Consider the following 19213-nt stretch of genomic DNA (forward strand, 5'->3'; position numbering starts at 1 on the left):
CACTAATCTATCATTTTAACCCACGGCTACATTTTCAAAATAGCCGAATTGGGCTATTGTGTCCATAATATATTAATTATGTAGTAACCAATTTATAAAAGCAAAAAGGCAATCAAGACTGTGTCAAACTGTGAATAAAGCATGACCTCTTGTGTCTTATTGCTTAATTAAAGTGCAGGGCACATCACTTCAACATTTACACTGTAAATCCCCTGCATGGGGTATTTATTTAATCTGGCCCAGTGTAAATGTGAGTGATTGAGCAGGCATGAATTTCCATCATCCATTTCTTCACAACTGTCCACCTTTAATCTCCCTTAAGAGATGGTTTCCATTTTTGCCATTTCCGTGTACCTCCTCCTCTTCAAACTCTATTAATCAGAAACCTCTTACAAAAACACTTCGATCGTTAGATTCATTAAAGCTCAACCACCTGATCTTGGATGCATGCCAAGGACTGGAGTTTTACATTTTCCCATTTATGGATTAATATTAAAACTTCAATGTATTCTCATCCATTTTGAGCATGCATCAGTTTTGCAGCGAGAGAAAAATTACTGTTTCTGTTTTCCCTTCATAATATATTCCTGTTTGGTAAAGTGTTAGTCCCATTTGGGGACTTAGAAGAAATATAAGCAGATATAAAGCTGAGGATTTACAAATAATGCAGTAACACTACAACGCCACCTGCTGGGGAAATGTGGTCATTTGTTTACATCAAACATTGCATTTCTTCGACATGGCCCTGCAAGGCTTAATTATAAAGATTATGAGTCATGAAACAAATGTAATAAAAGATTAGAGTTTAATAATGCTTCTTGTTATAAATACATGATTATCTTAAACACTTCATAAATAAGTTTTAAAAAGCACCCTCTGTTGACAGATCAGTTTACAGACAATAAATCCTATGTATTAGGCTGTCACTCAAAATGTTCTGAAAAAAGAAAATCGGTTACATATCTTGTTTTTCTGAAGTGCAAACATGATTAAAGGGGTTTGATTGTGTTTTCTTTTGTGCTGGACTGAGGCTGCTCTTTTCAATGATCTTGATCTGCTTTATCTTTCGAAATACAAACCTTTAACTATTAAACACTGATCTCAGATCAGTAAGGAGATGTTTTGCCCATGTGGTGTCTTTAGTGTACTTGAAATGGACTTTGATTCTATAATCTTCTTTAAATTACAAAAAATTAAATAAAAATAGCATATATCAGGCTTCATTTACATTTATGATGTATTATGAATGTTTTTGGTGTGGGGAACCCAAAATTAAATCTTATGGTACAGAAATGCTTCATACAGTCAGATAGCATTCAAAGAAGTCAACATTCCATATTTGGTCAACAGTTTGCATGATGTGCATGTGTTAGTTATTAAACTTTAGCTGCACAGTTTTACGTTTTTAAGTGCATCAATAGTACATGTGTGTGTCATAGAGTAACAGTGTTCATCTAGGACCAGATCCCTCTTATTATCACATTTATAAATATATCAAAGCCAAAACTGATCTGAGATCACAAGTCACTGCACATAACAGATAGCCTCTGGTCAGATCAATAGTGCATAGCATTTGATTGGATTTCATAGGCTGTTTAAAGGTGTTGGTAAATTTGAGTGTGTTATTTGGTAATTATTAAAGGTTAGGTACACACTCTCTGAGTGTAATATTCATTTTCTCTATGCTCTTTGTATCGTGTATTTGCCTTTCTGGAGCTGGGAGACGTAGATTTTGGTTTTGGTTCCATCTGTGCGTTTGAACCAGACCTCTCCTGCACTGATCCCTGTTATTATTGCCCTGAGAGAAACACAGAGGAAGACAGAGATGCAATTAAATAATCAATTACTAATTTTTTCCACAGTTTGTTGATTTAATACCACTGAAGTAAAATAGGATATTGTCTAGTTGTGTTTTACTTGTTGGGAGTACATATCAATAATCATATTTGCCGATATTTTCCCGATATTTACACTTTTGTTTGTTAATCGTCATCAATAAATTGTTACAATCATATATGGCACCATCTGGTGGTATGTAAAGAAATACCCAGAGACGCAATTAACCTACTGTGCATTCAACAGGAAACAGCGATGTTCACAAGTAAACTAGCTTAAAGGTGCTTTAAGCGATTTTATCCTTTCTAACCTCCACAAGACTGAGTCGTTGATTTAACAACGCCCCCTCTTTCCAAAACACTGCACCCATACCGTTGAGACCGACACAAATCATGTTCCCATGGTTGTCAAACACAACAGTAGTGAAATGGTGCCAAATTATGCATCAGAATATGGCATTAAGCCTCAATAATTCAATGCACGATAACACTATGAGAACGTGCAAAATGATTGACAGATAAGCGTCACATTTTTGTTTGCTGTTTACAAAGTCTAGATCTGCCAAAGAGACTGGTGAGATATCTCATGACACTTGTTTCAGTGATATCTTTCAGAGTAGGAACATTTTTTGCATACCTTTCCATGAAAAAAATCACCTTTAATGTTAACTTAATATTATTTTGGTCACCGTATGCAGCCACTGAAATCCACTGGTGCAAAACTCCTGATATGCTATTAATATATACTGCTGACATAACATGTTAACAGAACATTTACTTCATTTTCTGCCATAACGATCCTCCACATAATCAGAACTCTGAAAAACATTGTTAAATCTCAGTGATAAGATGCAGTGTTTTAAATGAAGGCCTGCCAGACAGGGAAACGTGTGGGGTGAAAATGACCATTAGAGCGACAAATATGCGTCTAAAATTGCTTGGGTGTTGTGTGACAAGGACGAGTTAAGCACTAGTGTGTAATGTCCTTGAAGGCATTTTGCTGCTGGATTGGCTGGAGACATGCTGCTCACGGTAAAAACACAGTGAAAATAGCGGTCTATAAAGCTTGTTTTTCACAGGTATCACAGAAAAGAATGAGGTGGCATTTCACCAAATTTGAAGTGAGCTGTCACTCTGCAAACTGTCAAATACACACTGCCCTTTCAATGTTTCCCAAAATAAAAAGTTGAAGTAACTAGGAAAGAAATATATAACTATTGTAAAAAAAAAAAAAAATCCTCATAATAATAATAATTCAGTGTAATATTGTATTATAATAAAATAAAATAAAATTGGGCTCTAAAAATTTGTTAGTTCAAATGGACCATTATATTTATACAAATTTGTTTTTAAAATGTATGTATGCGAGTAGAATATGTATGTATACTTATATTATTGATATTACTAACTTTGGTTAAAATTGTAAAAAGACATTTATAAAAAATGTTAACTATTTTTAAATATTGGTTCTGCATATCGGTTTTCAGACACGTAAAGCGGTATCGGAATTGGTTGTTAAACATCAATATCGATCACTGTGTATTGGGCAGTAACAAACTGAATCTAGTGTTGTTACTAATTTATAGGTAAAGGGTGTAATTTCTGTGCCACCTGTTACGATTCCCTGTTGTCTGCCCCGCGTTTCACATGTCACTGTCATGCACTACATTTCCCATAGTTCCCTGCCCTCATCACTGCCATCACTATGTCATTGTTCGCACCTGTTTGTCATTTGTATCCTCATTTAAACCAAACTCCTTGTCTGCCTCATCCTGCACTCATAACAGAACGAACGACCGAAGCATGGATCTAACGGTTCTTAATGCCAACTGTCAGCTGCTCAGCCTGATGCAGGGAGATCATCCGGTTGAAGAACACATCCGCGATTTTCTCGAGATTGCGAGTGCCTCCGACTTCCCTGACTCCTCCCTGGTGATGTTCTTCCGGGCAAACCTGAACAGTGCGCTCAAGGAGCGGTTGCCCCCGGCAACGCGCGGCTGGATGCTCCGCGAATTCGTGGAGGAGACTCTGTTATGAGTGCAGGATGAGGCAGACAAGGAGTTTGGATCTACGTGCGGGTTTTATTGAAGACAAAGTGAAATAAACAGACATGAACAAATGAAACAACCACGATGGGCAAACTGAAACTGAAACGTGAAAACAACGAAGGAACGCGGACTGGATTAACACGGCTGGAAAGAACACGGGAAGACAGGTAAACGAGCAGACATCTGAACATGGGACATCAAAACAGTGGGAACAACGAACGACAGGGTAATGGAGGAACAGCAGGGTTTAAATGCACAGACACATGAGGATACAAATGACAAACAGGTGCGAACAATGACATAGTGATGGCAGTGATGAGGGCAGGGAACTATGGGAAATGTAGTGCATGACAGTGACATGTGAAACGCGGGGCAGACAACAGGGAATCGTAACACCACCAAACTGCACTCCAAAATGAACATCGTTTTCCAACAGCTTTCCAAATACGCCCCCAGTCTTCTGTTGATCGGAAAAACAAATATTCCTGCCTCAAAATCACACCATTGGTCTATGTTGCTGTGTCGGGCTAGATGGGTCCCTCAAAATAATTTTTATAGGGCCACAGAAACACAGTGTTCACAGTTTGAGAAAATGAACCTATGAATTGCTTAACAGTTGTCTCAGCATATTAAGTTGTGATAAAAGTATTCTAACACCCTGAAAAAGTTACACACTTTTAATTCTTTAACTACATTTTTCAGTTGCATGACAGTAACGAAACAGAGTAGCTTCAGCATTAACAAGCTAATTTGTCCAATGAGTAGTGGAAAAAAGTATGACAAAATGCTACATTTTTACGAATTGGTTTGTACAGTCAATTCATGTAAATGAATGATTCACTGATTCAAGTCTCTGCACAGCATCTTTTTAGTATTGAAATATTATGTTAAATACTGCTGCTACAAATAAAATAAATTCCAGTGTTTTCTGTTGGTGTTATTGGTTGCTTTTCATGTCAAATTATCTGTTCAAATGTTCTTTAATGCTATCATGTTGATCACCCTATTTGAGATTCTTACTGTTGTATCTGCCAGATACTGTAAATATTGCTCTGACTATAATTTAATAGTTCTATATTTAAAAAAAGACTCATCGTGGCACTTTTTCAAAAGAGGCTTCTTTTTTTGCCACCCTGCCAGACAAACCAGCTTAGTGTAAAGCTTGGGAGATTATGGTCACATGCACAGACTGATCGCTCTTAGCCAAGGACTTGAAAATCCTTCAAAGTTGCCTTTGGCCTCTTGATAGCTTCCCTGATCAATATCCTCCTGGCACAGTCATCAAGTTTGGAGGTACAGCCCAATCTAGGCAAGGTGTTAGTGGTGCCATGCAGTTTTCACTTCTTAATAATGCTCTGAACAGTACTAAGAGGAATATTTAAAGTCTTTTCAATTTAAATGTATATACCTTTCTCCTAACCTGAGCCTTTCCACAATTATATCCCGGACTCCTTTTGAAAGCACCTTTCAAACCATGGTGAATTCTTGAAATCATTATGATGCACTTCTAGTAATTAAATCCTCATGGAACCTCCGGTTTTATTCTGAAGTAATCAATACCACTTCAACTGATAGGGTAGGGGCCAATTAGCCAGGTGCCTGACCTGAAAGGTGATTGATTGCACCTGAGCAAGTTTGTAATGTTTACCCTTAGAGGCAGAGAAATTATCTGAACCGGGGGCACGTTCAATCTCAAAATGGTGTGCACGGTTTTGCTACGGTTTCTGGGTTGAATGACATGTTTCCGCGAAATGGTGTGCAACAGGCTTTAAGGTCTGTTTTCTCTCGTTTGGTGGGTGTGTCAGAGGTGTTACCCAATCAGCTGCGACGTGTATATAAACCCCGCCATATTAAAAAGGCAGTGCACACAATGGATCCAACTGAAGTCCTTTACAAATGTGTCCACTGCAGCTCGGTGTATGCAACAATTGAAGACAGTAGAAGAAATGTTGGCCTTGTCATCCTGAAATGCGAGGCAAATTTTGGATCGCCATAATTAGGAACCACAGATTCCACATATCCCTTCACTCGATTGGGATGTTCTCTGAAATTCTGGACGGCAAGGGCAGTGACTGTAACATCAAGCATATTTTGTAGTATTAAACACGTATTTAAACCGATTTCACCAGGCTCCGAAAATTCTTCGAAAAGAATGCAAAGAATGGCCTTCTCAGCTGCCACAGTTGAACGCTTGTGTATAACAACAGGGTGTTCAACGCACCACCATTTCTGTTTAAATAAAAGTTTTGCTACGTTTTGTCGGGCTGAACGTGCCCCAGGTATTTTACTAATTAATTTGTAATCATTGTTTAATATTTTTTTATATGTTATTTTCACTTTGATGTTGAAGATTATAATGTGTAAATACAGCTGGAAAGTTTACATTTAATTTATTTAAATTTCCAGGGTGTAATGAGACAAATTATAAGGATTTTGACAAGGTATGATGACTTTCTAGGCACTGTAACTACTTTAAATTAGGAGTAACTTGTAGCTTATTAAGCAACAGTTTCAAAGTAGCTTCCCCAACATTGATGTTACAAATAAAGACAAAACATAAAGACAAACACAGGGGGAACAAAAATAAGAGAGATTCTTAGGCTTTACTGACTGTGCTGGGCTGTCATCGTTGACTTCTAGAATGACACTACTGCCTTTAGAGAACTTCTCTCCATCATAGAATAGAGCTCCACCCTCACAGCTCACTGACACCTGCCTGTCTGAGAGACAAAGAGAGACACAACCAACATATTCAGCATGTTTTGTTTACTGCTGATTAAATGGGAAAGTTCACCCAAAATGATATTTTTGTCATCATTTATTCACCCTTGTTTCTTATTCCAAACCATTATTACTTAATTCTGTGGAAGACAATTCCGAAGAATGTAGATGGTGCTCTTTTTTTCCATAAAGGTAGACTGAAGCTGTTACTCCCTAACATTATGCAAAACATTTCCTTTTGTATTTAATAATAAAAAAAATGAATTCATGCAGGTTTGGAACAACATGAGGATGAATTTTCATTTTTGGTTGAACTATAGTATCCCTTTAAAAGTGCTCCAGATATTTATATTGATCCTTGGGTCATTCAACCCAAGAATGAGAGATGTTAGATTCGGAAAGAATGAAAGAAAAAATGAGATGGAGAGGAATAAATTGTTACGTGTCATACCATCTTTCTTTCACAAAGATCAGAGATCAGGACTCAGCTAAATGTGACATTACTGTCAAAGTACTCTCAGTCGATCCGTCTGGAATGACAGTAATAGCAAAATAGCTCTATAAATCAAAACGTCTGTGGCTAACATAATCAGAATCCAGACAGAAAGCCTGTGACTGAGGGTCAAGGTTAATGGAATCTACTGTGATGGCAATACAATGGAGAACACGCTCAAGCCTTTGTCGCCATTTAACCTAGAGAAAGATAGCAGGACAACCCACGCTGTGTGTGTGCCATCTATGTGTGGGTGAGTATCGCTTGAAGGTATGTTTTAGTAGCAAGTCTTATCCTACCAGATAAAGTTCCTTCTAATTGGAAACACTCACTGACACACACTTTTCTCTAAGGTACTTGAAAACAGCAATACGAACCTTGAATTAAATATGATGTGGATTTTTTGTTCATCTGATAAATACAGTACAGTATAGAGATACACCAATCAGCCACAACATTAAAACCACCTGACTAATATCGTGTAGGTCCCCCTCGGGCAAATGGCATCTGGCAAAAAAGTCCTTGAAGTTGTGAGGTGGGGCCTCCATGGATCGGACTTGTTGGTCCAGCACATCCCATAGATGCTCAATCGGATTGAGATCTGGGGAATTTGGAGGCCAAGTCAACACCTTGAACACTTTGTCATGTTCCTCAAACACTTTTTGCAGTGTGACAGGGCACATTATCCTGATGAAAGAGGCCACTGCCATCAGGAAATGCAATGAAGGGGTGTACGTGGTAGCAACAATCTTTAAGTAGGTGGTACGTTTCAAAGTATCATCCAAATGAATGCCAGGACCCAATATTTCCCAGCCCAGAGCATCACACGGCCTGCATTCTTTCCATTGTGCATCCTGCTCCCATCACTTCCCCAGGTAAACAACGCACAGGCACCCGGCCGTTCACATGATCCAAAAGAAAACGTGTTTCATCAGACCAGGCCACCTTCTTCCATTGCTCCATGGTCCAGTTCTGACACTCATAGGTGCTTTCGCGGTGGATAGGGTTCAGCATGAGCACTCTGACTGGTCTGCAGCTATGCAGCCACATACACAGCATGCTGCAATGCCCTGTGTGTTCTGACACCTTTCTATCATGGCCAGCATTACATTTTTCAGCAATTTGTGCTACAATAGCTCTTCTGTGGGATTGGGCCAGATGGGCTAGCCGGTTGTCAGAAAGTCATCCACATCTGAGATGGCATGAGGGTGAGTAAATGATGAGAGAATTTTCAATTTTGGGTGAACTATCCCTTTAAAGATGCAACTTTTCTGAGAGTGGTTTAACAGCTAAAGCACAGCTTTGGAGTATGATAGTTGACTATCATACTCCATCCATAATATAAAGGCAGGCCATTAAAAATTCATGTTTTTAGAGAAAGAGAGAGAGACGGATAGAAACAGAACCGTACTTTGTACCATTAAATCCATTCAGAGCTTGGCATGGGAAAGAAATTAATACATTTCTTAAGTTAATTCTTGTAGGCAGTCAGTTTTGTCAAAGATTAACAAGGTTCACAGGAATACGATGAGGCCCTTGACCACCCAGTGTAAATGCCAGACAGAGAGAGAAGCATTTAATAATAAATAATAATAATAATTTAATATTATTACACTTAAACGAACACACTCCAATTTTCATAATTCACTTACTTTCAGCCTTCTTCTTCAAGGGCATTAGTGCTGCTTTGGCCTGAAAGACAGACAAAAATCACGATCCCTCTCACACAGTCAATGAGAGTGAATGAATGAATAAATGAATGAATGAATGAAAACTTATCAAATGAATACCTTCTTGATGGCTGCCCAGTCTTCCAGTATATCAATGTCTCTCAGCATATACACTATGTACGGCCCTGAGAAACAGCGGGACACAGAAGAATGAGTATGAGAGGAAAAAAGAAGTGGTGTAGCTAGTGACATATGATATATCCTTGCAAACTGAAGGTTATAGATTCAAATCCTGCAATGAGCAATCCATGATCAATAACAATTGTAACATTGAACAAAGCTCATATCAAAATTAAAGTTTGTGGCTTTTAGTTCATGTCTGTTTAAATCAAGGTCATCGAGGTCTTTCTCTTCTGCGAAAATGAATCGATGAAAACTCATCATCGTGTTTTGGAGCTTATACACATTTTTGTCCAATAAAATGTCCCCTTCCCCTAAATTATAAATACTACTTGCTTTCAATTAGCAATAGTAAACTACGCAAATATTTATTTTGCCAGCCTGTGTATTAATATGATATGAGCAATATCTTATATGCAATCTTTATCTTATGAGCAATATCTCATATGCAATCTTTATCTTATGAGCAATATCATGATATGAATAATTTTATATAATGCTAACAAATATATATCACGATATAGTAACATTTTTCTGTAAAAAAAAAAAAGTTTATATATTAAATAACCACATTCTAATGCCTATTGTAATGCAAAATTTCACATTATGCTACATTTCAGTCTGATATGTTGTTGACCAATATTATTCATATAAACTCTCCTCAAGAAACAAGATCAAATAATGCATATGTAATAACAAATATCCAGACCACAAATATTGGGAAGCCTTCGGGAACCTTGTGTCCTCCATAACATATTTAGCGCTTATGAAGCACTGGACATAAGATGCATGTAATTGAATTTGCTAAATTTCAATGAAATTTTCAATTTCGGAAAAACCCTGTTCTCTCAGTCTCAAATGAAGCCCTACCCACTGATAGATGTGCACATGCCAAGTACATGATTATTTTCATTTTACGATATACACGATATAGCAAAATCTCTATTGGTTGACACTTTATATCATCGCCATGTTATATATCCTTATATAGCCAAGCCCTAATATATTCTGTCCCAACTTTCTGTATCTATAGGAACAACATATTAAAAGAAAATTGTATTTTTTATGTAAACCCCAGGTTTGTCACGCACACACACACACAAGACGAGACAGTCACAATGTCGGAGTAAACTGCTTTATTCAGCAAAGCAGTCAACAGTACAAAAAGGGCAAATCCAGAGAAGAGTGGTAAACGGGAGCGTAAGGTCGAAGCCGGGGAATCAAAGTAGGGTAAAGGGGCAAATCCGGGTGAGAGTGGTCAAGGGGAGCGTATGGTCAAAGCCGGGAAATGGTAGACAACTAGACGGGACTAGCGAGAGGAAAAGACAGGGGAACTAGGGGATCACTAGTGCTGGCAAAGCGAAGGGGGTAAACTAAACAATAACCAACCAGAGTGAGACGAAAGGGTCATGATAAATATAGGGGAACAAACGAGCGGTGCAGGTGAAACGAATAACTAGGTGATTGAGACGAGTACAGGTGAAACTAATAACTGGTGATTGAGAGCGAGCGTGTGAGCTCGGGGAGCGAGCATGTGAGCTCGATGAAGTGAGCGTGTGAGCTCGGGGGGCGAGCGTGTGAGCTCGACGAAGCGAGGTTCGTGACAAAGTTACTTCATTAAGACTATAGCCTACCTGTAATAAACGGCTAATTGCGTTGCATCAAAGCATCAGCTAAATTACCAATTAGTATTTAGTAGGAAAAACTTGGCACTAGAGTAGGATGTCATGAGAAACATTTTTCCAAAAGAGGTGATGAAATTGGTAACTGAACAAGAGCAGAAAGGATGGATGGATGTAAAGAGAAAATACTTCATTACCTGACACAAGAGCTGCCTTCTTCTTCCTGTCAGGGCGAATCAGGTGACTCCTCCTCTTACACTTCTTTATCCGCACTTCATCATTCCACCACTCTGATTAATAGAGAGGGAGAGAGAGGGAGAGAGAGAGAGAGAAAGAGAGAGCATGTGGTTGTGGCTCAAAAATAACCTTTTCTTTATAATCATAAAAATGTCAAACATTTTCTTTTTGGGACAAGGGTAGGGTTAGGGTTTGGGCTAGTCTGTAGTAACAATATTTAGCTATATTTGCCAACAACAGTCATCTATGGTGTTTTCCTGTTTGGATAGCTAAATAAATGTGTGTGTACTTGAGGTGATGTCTATGCACTGCTTGTCCTCCTCCAGTCTCCGGATCTTCTCCAGCAGTTCTGTTTTCATGGCATCAAACAAGAGTGTCTTTTCACTCTAGAGAGCAAACAAGCATCTCATTACACTCTCACACTCCACTGACTCACACACTGACTCATATGATTCCTAATTATCACTGCACTGTCAACAAATAAATAAAAACAAGTGGTTTGGTAGAGACAGTCAAGTATAAAACTCAGCATTGCATTTTTCACTGCGGTGCAGCCTCTAGATTCTGACAGTGTTTTGTGTAGGACTGGGTACAAATATCGATTTTCCAATGCATCACGATCTTCATTCGAACAATATCTCAATACCGATTCTTAATTCCCAAGATCGATTTTTACTAAATGTGAAGCTCTCTACAATGCGAGCAAATCAATCGCATATGAGACCACATTTTGCTCTATGCGACTAAAAATGTCTGTGATTAGCCAGTGGCTGGTAAATGTTCATATTTCAATTACTAATGATCTAGTAGTATATTGGCGAAGAAGTTCGGCATCCTTTCACTGTGTGTTGAGCGTAAATGTTTGAGTATCCGAAGAAGAGTTCCACACAATCTATTTGTCATTGAATAATGTCTCTTTTAATAACCTTAATGTTCTTAACAGTCAATTGTTGATCAAAACAACAAATACACAAGCATTTAACTCTACTCACGAATAGCACGGAAGAGGTAAAGAAGCAATTTGAGCCTTCACTGTTGGCCTAACATGCCTAACAAATAATATTTTTTCATCTTTTCATCATTCACCTTTTTCCTTATGTATTTTCATTCGCTTTCCACTCCTAATTCATCTACAAACAAATAGGGACAAACAAAAAATGTTTCCAATCAGAATCTATTCCTTGATGCTTACAAGTGAAGCATGATGGCTGTTTCACAAATCGCATGCTTAAGCAGCGCGTATGTCTGAGCTCCACCACCCTTCGGAATTTCTACAGAATCCCTCAACATTGCATGTGAATGGGCATGTAAAGTCAGTTTGTTAGATTCATCAGCCAATCAGACTGATTTATTTATGTACTTGATGATTGTGGTCTTTAGGATATGTCCCAGTCAAGGACTTCTAGCCAGCCTTGAGTGACACAATCACACTTTAAGTTATGTACGTAATTCAAGAGTGAAAAGCGCGAGATCTTGCTGACAGAGTCAGCTGTCATCACTGCTGGTGATTACAGAGGTATTACACAGGTATTACAATACAATTTATTACATGCTACAATTTAGCATGTGTTCTACAAATCAGTGTTAATACTTGTATATGGATATATTTGTATATGAATACATATATTTGTACATTAATTTGTAAATTTTTAAAAAGATAAAATATTATCAAAATGATGAAAAACAACTAAAATATCATTTGAATTTTTTTCTTTTCGTAATGTACCTAGTTACCTAGTTAGAAGGTCCCCTGTATAATTAGCAGCATTACCTGGGAGTACATTTCTGTCATATGTAAGCAATACGAAATGCACCCATGTGAAACGATATTTAAACAAAATCGGAATTGAATCAAGAGCTTGTGAATCTGAATCGAATCGGGAAATCTGTATCAATCCCCAGCTCTAGTGCTGTGTATATGTTTGGTTGTGTATGTATCTATGTATTAAGTGTATTATTTCTACTAGTGTGTTTGATGAATCATTTAACATTTAGATATACAGTATGAGTTTGTTGAACTGTGTTACCTCCAGATGTTGTCTTGCCCCCTGCACCTCACATTCATGTTTGTGTCTGACCACCTGCAGGCAAAGTTCCCTGTACACACCTACAGAGGGCAATAATGAGACAGTCTTTACTTGACATAACCATACTGAGGCTATTCTATGAAAGACATGGATATATAAACAGCCATGCAGCATGTGCTGATGTCATGTTACCTGCCACTTGTGTTCTCTGCTGCAGGTTCTGTTGCAGTGTTGCCAGAGGTTCTCTGTACTCTCCTGCCTTTCCGGACAAAACCTCATCCAGCTTCATTTTAACCTGGTTCAGACGTTCTTGAAAAAGCCTGCAATCCATGAAAACAATCATCCAAAAGTCCTGTGTCTGGTTCTAGCTAAATCTGCACACCTTCTGTTAGGATTCCTATTGGTCTGAAAATGAAATGTCATCAACCCTAAATCAATCAGAGAGAAGTATTCTTACTTGTCTTTTAACTCCAGGAATTGTTTCTCAAGATCAGACATTTCGTCCAGGCACTGTGATCGTCTTCTCTCACAATCTTCATCGTCCATTTCTGACAGAGAGATCACACACACATCAAAGCCTGTTTATCCATCATGTTCTTTCTTTTTCTCACATATCTTCCCCTGCCAGATTTCATATTAATACCAAGGTTATTATAGTTTTATGTTTTTAATCTAGTTTTCATTCTAAATTAAATTGCAAACTGTGTTTGTTAGTTTTAGTTTTTTAATGAATCTGGGTTTCCATCCACATTTTTTATGCACATTTTGGAATATCGCCAAAAAATGCCTGATGGAATCACCAAGATGCACACAAAAATATCTCCAAAATGTGCAATAAGAACACATCTGCTCACTTGAAGTGGAAACATTGTTATTCCATAAGAAGACATGCGCATACATTATGATGAAAACACATTTACTGAATATATTCCTATGGAATTTATTAAGGAATATAGATGTGGATTAAAAATGTTATGTGACTTTGCCTCAAGCCATGTGAATACACAATTCTCTAAGAGAATATCAACGATATCTTTGCATATCATTTCAAATGTAGCGCTGGTTATTCAGAAATGCTGGACACAAAGCATGTCATCAAAGAGATTGGCTACTAGGGATGCACTGATACAAAAGTATTTGGCTGATTCCGGTACTGATTATACTACAGGATGATACAGATAGTATACAATTACCTAATTTGGTCATCAAATTAATGTTTTACGTAGGAATGCATAAACAATGTATATAAAATGTTTTAATTGCTCTAACAATAAATTATTTCCAATGTACAGTATATAATTTCTGATATCTCAGAAGTCAAAGTCTGCTGGTTTCAAAGCATTCTGGATGGTTTCCCTCATCATGTAGCCTATAGGTAAGTGCCACTTTCACAACTGCCACATGAGACAGAAAGAATAAAAATAAAATATGACATGCTCTTAGGAGTGCCGACACTTCTACATATTGTGGCTATTATTATTTCTGAGTTTTTACAATGTGTGTTACTAATTAATTATATATCAACCATTTATAATTAGTAATTAGTAATACATTTTTCATATTGGCATTTTCAGGCTTATTACTGATATGCCAATGGTTTTAATTTGGTCAATAATTGGCCGATAAATATCTGCAGCTGATACATTGGTGCATCCCTAATGGCTACTATTACCTCCAAGAACTGTCTGACATGATTTCACTCCCAGAATCAAAGCATCTGCCAATGAACGCTAGCAAACATGAATTTTGTCAGAGCCTTTTGTTAGCACACTTTAAACTCCAAGAAATTCATAACATTTAATAAAAGATCCACAGTGGCTTCAACTTCTATTTTCATTTCTAAGTTGGGCCAATTTCCCTGGAAGTGGTGATTTTGTAAAAATTCCAATTTTTTTACATTTGCATTTACATTTATGCATTTGGCAGACGCTTTTATCCAAAGCAACTTACAGAGCCCTTGTTACAGGGACAATCCCCCCGGAGCAACCTGGAGTTAAGTGCCTTGCTCAAGGACACAATGGTGGTGGCTGTGGGGAGTGCTTTAGCCCACTACACCACCACCACTCCAGTTTTTAATAATTGCCATAAATTAAATTAGAAACATAGCTCCTGGTGTGATCCCTGGTTAGCTGTGTGCAGTCTTCCATGTCTTTGCACACCTCAATGTGCAAACTTTGCAGGTGCACTTTTTCAGTTTGTTATGTTACCCTTTCACATATGGGCCACATGTTATTTTGAAAATGCAGCTGGCACTTGGTTTCCTTCTAGCCACAATGTTTTTCTTACTAGAGAATCATGGGCAGTAGATGCATGTTTGTGATGCATAAAAAAAAGTTCAGTTTAGCTTTATGGAAAATGTAATTTTAATTTTAATTTGATTCTTTTCAAGGCTATTTTTTGGAATTTCATTTCAGTTTTAGTTTCAGTTTACTATAATAACCTTGCTTAACACACCACCACATTGTTGCTAAAAGCTGCATATCTGAGTTTATCGTTACAGTTATTCTGTATCATTAATGTAAGGATTTGGGTGACAAGCGCAGACTGCTGATTCCTCCAAAACTACTTTTATAAAAGTACTGTGCAGTTCAGTAACTTGATGAATCTAATGAAACTTGTCAACAATATGTCCGTCATATTTCACCTCAAAGTCAAAAGACTGTAATGCTAATAATAATACATGTTTTTACATCATGGTTGTAGATGTTGTTAATTTGATTTATATTATTTATTATTTTAATAAAACAAATTTTGGAAGATGACTTTCATCTTTGTATTACAATTTTTTTTATTTTTATTTTTCTGCACTAGTAATGACAATAAGATTACTTTTTTTCCTGCATTATGGAAATTAAATTTTTGTTGAAAATGTGCTTGACTGTCATGAAAATAATGTCACAATACAAAAATCTTAATAGTCCTAAAAAATCTTTATATATATATATATATATATATATATATATATATATATATATATATATATATATATATATATATTTGTTATCTTGGCTCTGTGCTTAGGGTCGTTGTCCTGTTGGAAGATGAACCTTCACCCCAGTCTGAGGTCCAGAGCACTCTGGAGCAAGTTTTCATCAAGGATGTCTCTGTACATTGCTGCATTCATTTTTCCTCGATCCTGACTAGTCTCCCAGTTCCTGCCGCTGAAAAACATCCCCACAGCATGATGCTGCCACCACCATGCTTCACTGTAGGGATGGTATTAGCTAGGTGATGAGCGGTGCCTGGTTTCCTCCAGACATGACGCTTGCCATTCAGACCAAAGAGTTCAATCTTTTGTTTCTCATGGTCTGAGAGTCCTTCAGGTGCCTTTTGGAAAACTCCAGGCAGGCTGTCGTTTGCCTTTTACTGAGCAGTGGCTTCCATCTCGCCACTCTACCATACAGGCCTGATTGGTGGAGTGTTCTGGAAGGTTCTCCTCTCCCCACAGAGAAATGCCGGAGCTCTGTCAGAGTGACCATCGGGTTCTTGGTCACCTCCCTGACTAAGGCCCTTCTCCCCCGATCGCACAGTTTGGCCGGGCAGCCAGCTCTAGGAAGAGTCTTGGTGGTTCCAATCTTCTTGCATTTACAGAGGATGGAGGCCACTGTGCTCATTGGGACCTTCAATGATGCAGAAATTTTTCTGTACCCTTCCCCAGATCTGTGCCTCGCTACAACCCAATCTCAGAGGTCTACAGACAATTCCTTGGACTTCATGGCTTGGTTTGTGCTCTGACATGCACTGTGAACTGTGGGACCTTATATAGACAGGTGTGTGCCTTTCCAAATCATGTCCAATCAACTGAATTTACCACAGGTGGACTCCAATCAAGTTGTAGAAGCATCTCAAGGATGATCAGTGGAAACAGGATGCACCTGAGCTCAATTTTGAGTGCCATGACAAAGGGTGTGAATACTTATGTATATGTTTTCGTTTTTTATTTTTAATACATTTGCAAACAAACTTCTTTCACATTGATATTATGGGGTATTGTTAGTAGAATTTTGAGGAAAATAATGAATTTAATACATATAAGGCTGTAACATAACAAAATGTGGAAAAAGTGAAGCGCTGTGAATACTTTCCAGATGCACTGTATAATGTATATACTGTATATACACTGGTGGCCAAATATTGGAATAATGTACAGATTTTGTTGTTTTGGAAGGAAATTGATACTTTAATTCACCAAAGTGGCATTCAACTGATCACAAAGTATAGTCAGGACATTACTGATGTAAAAAACAGCACCATCACTATTTGAAAAAAGTCATTTTTGATCAAATCTAGACAGGCCCCATAACTCCTTATCCTTGAGTAAATTGCTAATCTGGTACAAGAAAATCACTTGACATTATATCAAACACAGTTGAAAGCTATTTGGTTCATTAAATGAAGATTAACATTGTCTTTGTGTTTGTTTTTGAGTTGCCACAGTATGCATGAGAAGTGCCCGACAAGACAGCCACATCTATGGAAAGTGCTGCAGGAAGTGTGGGGTGAAATGTCACCTGAGTATCTGGACAAACTGACATCTAGAATGCTAAAGATCTGCAAAGCTGTCATTGCTGCACGTGAAGGATTTTTTCATGCGAAATCTTTGACGTAGTTTGGAATATATTTGAAGAAGTTCTGAATATATTTTTCTAATTGTAATTTTCCACATTATTAATGTCCTGACTATACATTGTGATCAGTTGTATCAGAATCTGTACATTATTCCAAACTTTTGGCTGCCAGTGTATATATATATATATATATATATATATATATTGGGGTGAAACATGATGCAGACATTTCTTCGCATGATTCACCCGAATACTTTAACATCAATTTAGCAATATAAATGAGAAAACATACTGAGGAAATTGTAAATTAGTCTGTGGTGATGTAAACAGACCTGAACTCTCTTCCTCTTCTTCCTCCTCCTCCTCTGCCTCACTCTCCTCCAGGTCGCTCTCCCGTTCCTCTCCACTCTCCTCCATTGTCTCCTCCGCATCTCCTCCGTCTCTCTCACGTTCCTCCTCCACCTCACCATTGGTCTGAAGAACCTCAGTGTCAGCCTTCCTCTCCATTTCCCCGTCTGGTTCTCGCGCAGCAGGCTGAGCTGGCATGAGTGTTTATAACACTAAAGGGAACAGTGTAAACAGAAACTAGAATTCATGGTGCCCATTTCAAACTGCTGTCCAGTGGTGTAGTTGTTGAGTGAAATTAGGACTTTTGACGAGTATATATAGGCAACTGACTATATAAAGACCACTAGGGGACACTGCTATGAACATACTATTATTTCTCCTCAAATGTACATCCTCTAAAGGCCGCGCTGCACTGAACTTACATTACAAGCTCATTACACATTCTACAGACCTATAGCTCATGCATTATAAGCTTTAGTGCATTAAGTGATATTAACAGTTACAGACCCATGCTGTTTATTTATAATAGTGGATTTCAATAGTTATAAAAACTCGCTTTCAATTGAACAACTCCGCACTTCATTCAGAAACCAAGTGTCCCGATACCACGATTCAGTGCCGTTTTTCATGCACAGGAGTGAAAAATAATAGTTTACACATTTAAGGGCGTTATAATTACAATGTAGTAACTAATAATGATACTTTGTTACGTTGTAAGGAATCTCTTGCCAGATGCTCGATCGCTTCATCAATGTTAAACACGGGATAACAACACACGAAGATCTTACGAACTCTAAAAAGTAAATAAACCACTGTAAAATACCTTACCTTCTAGTCGACTGTTGTTTAAGTCATGAAATATATAATATATTTTCGAATGAATTTGCATATCATGTCAAGTTGACATCGGACAAGTCTACTTCCTCGGCGTTTAAACGTTTGTTCAACACAAAAATGTTATGATGCGCTGGCCAATCAGCGTTCTCCTCGCTGCTTCAATAATCCAATAGAAACATGGAGTTGAAGAATCGCGTTCTCACCGATGTTAATACGGTGATTAAACTGGCCAATCGGAGAGAGCAAACTGCATCCCAACCAACTCGCAAGATTTCCGTGAAAAGAGAAGGCGCTCAGTGGCTTCCTTAATAATATTACAAACGAACAGACTAACTATTTTAACCCTAAAAAAGTTGTTGTAACATGGGGGATATAAACATTCAAATGTGCACTCAATAATTATTTCCTCATTAAAAAAGTTTAGCTCCTATAGACATTAATTGTAATGTTGCAATATATGTAGGAAATCATGACCACTCATATTTAAATAAAGATTCTAGTCATAACAGTAACCTTCTAAAAGCTGTTTTATTCTACATGTAGAGGGTCCACACGTGACCAGCCGAATACTATTTACTTAATCTCAATAACCGTCCTGTTATTTGACACTTTAACTCATAGATTAAA

General features: G+C 37.7%; 1 protein-coding gene across 1 annotated transcript; it reads right to left on the minus strand.

Annotated features, from left to right (window-relative positions):
- Window positions 1-818: 818 nt before the first annotated feature.
- brms1 (BRMS1 transcriptional repressor and anoikis regulator) lies at window positions 819-18691 on the minus strand. Its single transcript, XM_052091383.1, has 11 exons — window positions 18578-18691; window positions 17734-17961; window positions 13291-13381; window positions 13026-13153; window positions 12834-12913; window positions 11096-11192; window positions 10767-10859; window positions 8888-8952; window positions 8750-8789; window positions 6495-6603; window positions 819-1798 (listed from the first exon to the last, which is right to left on the minus strand). Exons 2-11 carry the CDS (start codon window positions 17945-17947, stop codon window positions 1681-1683), a joined length of 1035 nt encoding a protein of 344 aa, XP_051947343.1. The 5' UTR covers window positions 17948-17961; window positions 18578-18691; the 3' UTR covers window positions 819-1680.
- Between the last annotated feature and the right edge of the window lie 522 nt (window positions 18692-19213).

The sequence above is a fragment of the Xyrauchen texanus genome, chromosome 2 (genome assembly GCF_025860055.1).
Source record: "Xyrauchen texanus isolate HMW12.3.18 chromosome 2, RBS_HiC_50CHRs, whole genome shotgun sequence".
In the NCBI taxonomy this organism is placed as follows: domain Eukaryota; kingdom Metazoa; phylum Chordata; class Actinopteri; order Cypriniformes; family Catostomidae; genus Xyrauchen; species Xyrauchen texanus.